The sequence below is a fragment of the Brienomyrus brachyistius genome, chromosome 18 (genome assembly GCF_023856365.1).
Source record: "Brienomyrus brachyistius isolate T26 chromosome 18, BBRACH_0.4, whole genome shotgun sequence".
In the NCBI taxonomy this organism is placed as follows: Eukaryota; Metazoa; Chordata; class Actinopteri; order Osteoglossiformes; family Mormyridae; genus Brienomyrus; species Brienomyrus brachyistius.
In genome coordinates this window covers 957,344-964,437 of record NC_064550.1, presented here as the reverse complement: position 1 = coordinate 964,437, position 7,094 = coordinate 957,344, and the positions used below count along the sequence as shown (strand labels likewise).

General features: G+C 49.3%; 1 protein-coding gene across 2 annotated transcripts; it reads right to left on the bottom strand.

The window, feature by feature from the left end:
• Positions 1–75: 75 nt before the first annotated feature.
• kansl2 (KAT8 regulatory NSL complex subunit 2) lies at positions 76–6,835 on the bottom strand. Of its 2 annotated transcripts, none has more exons than XM_048983323.1 (10): positions 6,747–6,835; positions 5,629–5,887; positions 5,243–5,421; positions 5,015–5,129; positions 4,545–4,708; positions 4,290–4,456; positions 2,744–2,840; positions 2,335–2,588; positions 1,257–1,439; positions 76–577 (listed from the first exon to the last, which is right to left on the bottom strand). In XM_048983323.1, exons 2-10 carry the CDS (start codon positions 5,877–5,879, stop codon positions 452–454), a joined length of 1,536 nt encoding a protein of 511 aa, XP_048839280.1. In that variant the 5' UTR covers positions 5,880–5,887; positions 6,747–6,835; the 3' UTR covers positions 76–451. The 2 variants fall into 2 exon arrangements, with proteins under 2 accessions (XP_048839280.1, XP_048839281.1); XM_048983324.1 differs by having other exon boundaries at positions 76–532.
• Positions 6,836–7,094: the final 259 nt, after the last annotated feature.

Sequence of the window (7,094 nt, the reverse complement as noted above, 5' to 3'; positions counted from 1 at the left end):
CCCAAACACTGGAAACAGCAAACCCAGCAAACCCGGTCCCATTGCAGCTGCTTCAAGAAAGGCGGAACCAAAAGGCAGGGAGTAACCAAGAGTTTATTATCGTCAGTGTGAGAGCGGGCTTACGGGGTCCGACTCGGCACGGGAGCTGGGAGGAGCTCTGAAGGTTTCAAGCAGGTCTGTGTCTAATTCCGAAATTAATTTGACAAGTGGTCAAGTGAATTTCAGAAATGTCTGCCGGAAATGTGACTGAACAGCAAAACACATTCGGTGTTGCTGCAAGATGAACAGATTAAAATGATGAGTAATCCTGCAAGTTCGTTAAGCTTAATGGAAGCCAGAGTTCAGAGGGGCTTGGCTTTCATCCAGCAGGCTTGTGTGTTCCCGAACGCTTACGCCGATCTCTGGCACAGCTCGCGGTGGCGGTGGTGGTGTGGGTGGAGGCAGCATCCGGTCAGGTGGCGTCTGCCGGCCCCTTGACCTCATCCGACGGGACCCCCAGCACGACACCCTCTTCAGGGAGCTCGCAAACATCCTGAGGGGGAAAGAGCCACCTTCTCATGACTGCGCCCTGGAAAACCTGCACGACACCAGTACAGTAGTTCTGGAGAGCAAATCCCACCACCTTGAACTAATTTTGAATATATAAATAACCGCAAATGAAGGTGCACACGTGAAGGCGTACGGCCATATGCCGTTACATATGATGTCATTGTCTGTTTTTAAAAACACACCAGGGAGGCATTTAAAAAGGAGCCCCTGTACATTACAGTGATCTGTGAGGCATATGCACATCCCTCATTAAAGTACAGGCAGGTCCCAGGTTACCAAAGAGATCTGTTCCTTAAATCTATCTGTGTCAAATTTGTAGGTAAGTCAGAACAAAAATAACACAGTTCATAAGCACAGTAACAACAACAGTAACTACATAGGGTACTATACTGTACTGTACGTCAAGCCAATGGACTGCTGAAGCCGCGCGATGTTTTTACGAGCATCACAAAGTGTTTTTAACATAGTCGGGTTTATGGCGGTGGGTTCGTAAGTACAAGGTGCTTGTTAGTTTGATGTTCTTAACCTGGGAACTGCCTGTATATTCATTTCTGCACAACATTTTGCACTATATGTATTGTCTTCACACTGTGCGTGTGCACTTTGCATGTAAATACCACAAATTTCCTCAGTCAATAAATTATATCCATCCATCCATCTATGCACGCATTCCTGTACCCAGCCTGGTGCCCCCCCCATGTTCTCACCTGCGCCGCGGGGCTCTCCCCATCTCTTTCTGAGAGCTCCAGCTCAGGCTGCTCCTCACCCGTCAGAATATCCATGGGGGCCTCTGCAATCTCGCGGATGGTCTGGTCCTCTAGGGCGAGGGCGGTGTCAAACAGCAAGGGGGACGGGGGGCATTGCATGCTGTCCCCGACCACATCCAGGTCCTGTTGCCCACAGACACATGTGATAGGAAGCTTACGGAAGTCACCCTACTGAGATCAGGCTCTGCTGATGGCACACTGTTGTTTGACTCGCGGATGCTTCAGGAAGACCCATTCGAACCCATAGCCCAGCAAGCCCTACTAATCTTCTCTCGATTGGACTAGGGCCACAATAGCTAATCGATAATACATCGGTAAGAAAAGTAGTGAACACTGAATTTTGTCATCCATTGGTTGGATTTTTGGGGTTTGCCGTGCCATTATACGCAGTTTGCATCACCACATAGCAGCGTCAACGATGGTGTGTTAAGATGATTTCATATTGCGCTTTTCCACATGCCGTTACGGTTGTATGTACTACATTGGTCCGTGGACAGACGGTCATGGTCGGTGCATGCATACAGACCAGGAGTGGGCAGACATAATGCAGCAAACAAACACGAGCAGGGTAGTGAAATGGGAAAGCTTTCATGAACAGTTCAAAATTGTTACCAGGCTTCGGCAGTATTTCAGTAATATGGTGTTTCTAAAATCTCCCCCATCAGCGAATTTCATCGCCAAGGTTCAAAACACCAGAATAGCATTGCCTTTGAAAAATATGGCTGTAACACTGAATACCACAGTAAAATGTACAGTTGCTTTCAAGCTAAGAATGACAATGTGTCACTTTAATTCTCTACACTATTTAAAGTTATTACAACTGCGACTTAAAAATACCTCGATGTTTATTTACATAAAACGTTTGCACAATTGTTTAAACCCTGTTTTAGACCAACTAACAGATTAGTTGATCACCTGATCAAATGATTAACCAATTTTCAGAACAATGGCTTTTTTGCAGCCCTAGATCAGACTGACTCGCTATCCCAACACATGATATTGGGGGCGCTGCACCTACATCACTGAACTCCAGGGGCAGGTTCTCAGTGGGCTGAAGCTCAGCAGCACTCAGGTACATGTCCAAGGGCGCGGGGGCCAGCTGTTCGGGCACCAGGGGCTCCGGCTCAGGCTGGTACAGGGGGGGTGGCAGGGAGAGGTGCAGGGGGCAGCGTGGCTCCTCGGACTGGCCCATATGCACGGGACGGGTGCAGGGCACGTCTTTAAGTCCCGGACACATCTTAAAGAGCACCTGGTGGCTGTCCTGGTAGATGTCTGCTCGGCACACGGTCAAGGAGGGGAACTGGAGAGCATTATACCTGTCAGCACCACGATGGGAAAGCAGCCACCTAAATACCAAGGGCCCCTCTGGAGAGGAGTTGCAGCCGACAGGCCACGGCAAGGTGGTTACGTGATAGCATGAAGGATACGGGAGACGCAGTGGCGAGTCATGGGCAGGCACTGGTTTGGGCAGCGAGCACTATCCACGAAGGAAATGCAGCGCTGACTGGAGCGAGCGGCGTGAACCTGGGCCAGACACAACCGGCAGGGTTACTGAGGTGGCTCGCGGTCTCACCACGATAATATCCATGGTTAATCTGCAGGGCTCATGGTTTATGAGTACTGTCCATGGTTAACCAGTAGTCCATGATTAATCTGTAGTGTTCATGGATAACTAGTACTGTTCATTCACGCCAAGTGAAAGTCTACATACCCAGAACAGGAGCTAGATTCGAACCCCAACCCTGAAGCATGAGGAACAATGCTACCCACTGAGCCCCATTCCACCCTGCACAGACACCCTGACTGTCATGGGCTTTTATCTAGTCAACAGTGGAAACCGCTTATAGTGATCACGTCTGTCTGGGTGAAAATGATCACTATAAGCAGATGATCATCATAACCATTTTTTCTTCTTTACGTCGTCTTTACCATTTAATTGAGATTTGTATATTACACGAATATATGGTAATAAAATGGACAGCATGACTACTGATTTTTTTTTCTCTTTCAACATACAGTACAGCTTTTCTAATTACAGTACTGTACAAATGAAATCACTAAACTGTAGAACTTAAATATGCTATAATACAGTACTGTATATTAAATACAGCTTATTGTAGTTTCGCTGCTGCATCTTGTCGGCTCGTTTTTGACAGCTCATCATAAGCTTTGATGAGTCTGTAGTTGTCTATGGGAGAAAATGACTATTTTTCCCGTCATGTTTTCTGTTCATGCAGCATTAGCCTCATGTAGCTAGACAGAAGCAGATGGGCTACCGCAAGGCAAAGTAGGCTGATAAAAGTAAAATGGAAAAAAAAAATGCATTTTTCCATATGTTGTCATGTATAAAATACCCCAAAATGAACACTGTAAGCAGACTATTTGATTACTATAAGCAAATTTCAACAGTACAGATGCTTCTCTACTTATAAATGAGTTATGTTCCGAATGGCCGTTCATAACCTGAAATGTTCGTAAGTTGTTATTTAACATTATTTTAAAGGTATACGCAAGTACAAAGAACTAGGGTGCTGGAAGTAGGCACCCTATTCTACTGCGTGGCGGGAGTAGCGGCCAGAAGTCGCACTAGGCAGAATTGGCGCGCAGAAAAAAAAAATGATGTTGCGGAAAGGAAACGGGAGCCCAAGGAACACAATCTGGACTTACAGTCCTCTTCGTTTGTGTGTCAAAGTTCATAAGTAGAGGAGCATCTGTATTTGTACAGGAATGATTCTGTCCCAAGCTTTTCTGATACATATAAGTGGCTGATCACTATAAGCGGTTCCCACTGTATTACATAACTAAACATAACACACATGGGAAATGGTGATACCGGCCAGTATAAAATACCACCCTTTACGCGACACTAACAAGCATACAGGGCTGCTGCCCCCTGCTGACCATAAAGGTCAGTGCAGCCCCTGCTGTCCGCTGACCCTGTCACACACGGACAGTTGGCTCTGAGGCACTGACCTGCATGGAGACTCCTTCAGTGGCTGCCAGCCTGCGCTCGCGGAGCTGCCGGTGCAGCAGGGCCTCGACCCCGTAGCGCCTGCGATACCTGCGCAGGGCCTTGAGCTTCTTCAGGTTGTCGCGCTCCTTCATGGAAAGGCCCTCAGGCCCCGTCAGCAGGCTGCTCCCTGTCAGCACAGGTCCCCAGTCATCACCGTTGCAGGGTGATGGGTCCATGTAGTGTGGCGAGGTGAGCCGACCGTGACAGTGACTTACCTATGGTCTCGTGCTCCACCTTGCGACTGTGGAGATAGCGCCTCCTCTTCTCCTTCAGCAGGTACTGCAGGCGTTTAAACTGTTCGATGTAGAGCGACTGCAGGCGGATGAGCTTCTCACGTGTGATCAGGGCGACCTCCTCTGCCGTGTAGACCCCCGCATGCCTACGACACACATAAGAACAGGGACACCTTTATGGTCTGCTCTGTGAAAAGAGCACACAACTCAGGCTGAAATCTACTGTCTCAATACAAGAGTTCCTCTGATTTCAGCAGATCTGGACCACATGTCAGGTCCTACGGGTGAACTCTCAGTGCACAGACCCGAAACCTGGGGCGAGCCGTTGGCTCACAGACCTGAAAGACTTCAGGATCTCCCAGCATTCCTGGCAAAGCTTAATTCCCAAAGGGGACATTCCATATCATGGAGGAACCCTAAGCTTCCATGAGTCCACCAGCTGCTTTTCTTACTTCAGAGGGTCCTCGTGATCACTGTCGATGCTGTCGGCCTCACTGTCAGGGTCTCCCCTCCACGTCTGGTCCAGGACCACTGGATCCTGATCCTCCTCGCTCCAGCTATCCTCATCTGAAGGGACACATCACCAAGTAAGCCTCAGAGATCACGGCACTGAGGGCTCCGGGACTCCGGTGTGGTCTCGGGGCCTGGCTGCCTTTCTGAATCCCACTCTTGAAGCTCACCTAGCACACGGCTGGCCTCGCTGCGACCGCCATCCTGGCTCTGGGCCCCTGACTCGGGTCGGCTGTAGCCACTCAGCTGGGACAGCAGGAGCTCGGGAGAAGGGCCAGAGCATGCCTTCCTCATCTGAGCCTGCAGGGCCAAAGCGTTCCTGTGTGCGTGTTCGGCGCAGAACGTAACTCTGGAACAAAGTGGCAGCCAGTCTCACTCCACTCACCATCGCCAAAGGCTTTGCAGCAGAATGAGGCACCAGCGAAGGTTGGTACGGCCATAGCAGACAGGCCACCAGGTTCAGTTTAATCAGCAAATCAGCAGAGAACTACAATGTAGAAAAGTAACCCACAGCGCCCTCAGCTGGATGTTAAAAACAGTCACCCGCAAAACTCACCCATCTTTTTTCTCTGGCTTTGGAGCTGCATTGGGGCAGCGCTTGCCGTTCTTGTTGGAGACGTAGCTGCACTGCCTGTAGGGGGCATTCTTGTCCTCCAGGACATGCTTAATGCAGAACTCCAGGCCCTCGATCCGGGGCTGTGAGCAGGGCCGCTGAGTGAACGAGCAGGTCTGCTGTTCCTGGGTGCGAGAAGCAGGAGTGACCCGGCCTCGGCTGGACGGCAACACGTGGATCCGGATCCGGTTCATCCTAAATCCTGAAGCAACACCCAGGTTCGCACAGGAAATTTAAGTTATACATCCACGCAAACACACGTGACTCTTTACAAGAAACTGCGTGCAATAAAATCAATCTAGTAACAAAATGAGAATGACTAATACTGACATAAGATGGCTAAATACACTTAACACATTTACTGTAGATATCTAGGTTCAGTACTTCCACAAGAAGTGTAAAAGCTGAAAGCTCACTATTTACAGCGGTTATACGGTAATACAGTATCCAGGCAACGCAGTTCACGAGGGGTGCCGTGGCGACACGCATGCGCGTGGCCCTAACGCGGCCAGTAGCTGCCATTTTGGAAGCGCACTGGAAATTCACAGCGAGCGACCAGATGCATCGTTCGGCGATTACAATTTGCAGCCGTTAGTGATCATATAAATACGACAAATACAGAGTCGCGTCAGTATTCATTGTCGGGCTGAGCATTTTCCTGTTAACGTTCAGCTGGCGATCACATCGGTAAAGCGTCCATCGTTTACCATTACACAGGCACCGAATCAATACCAACAATGTTAAACGCAGGAGACTAAGTTCTGAAATATCGTGGTTTTAAATATAAAACTATGTCAGGACGCGACTTTTATTAGATGAGCATCATACGGCCGTGGATACACAGCCTTCCGATAGGGACGCCTCCGCGCGCCATATTTGGAGTCGCCGCCATCTTTTAGCTTGCTCGTTAGCGCAAACCCGTATAAAGACGACAGTCATCGCTGCTCAGATGAACAATCAACTATTAAACGTCCGTTATATTATTTATTTTCTGACTACTCGATAAGCTTATGGTAAATGTTTGTGATACACCAGTAACGGCAGACCGGAATTTAGCCTACCTCTGCCCGCTTTTCCCCGTAACTACTGAACGATTTTTCCGATGCTTCCTCCAGACACAGATCGCCGTAAGACCCGCCCACATCGCACCGCTATAGGTGCGTAGCAACAGTTTGCTGGTGAATCATATGTTAATGTGGCTGTCTGTCAAACGAACAGCCCAACCTGGTTCGGGGAAGATGGTGGCATAGGAGGTAGTGCTTTCGTTCGGCAACTGGAGGGTTGCAGGTTCGAGCCCTGGTTCCTCCTGACCCCATCAAAGTGTCCTTGAGCAAGACCTAACCCTAACCCCAAATTGCTCCCGGTGAGCAGGTTGGCACATTGCATGGCAGCCTCCGCCACCGGTGTGT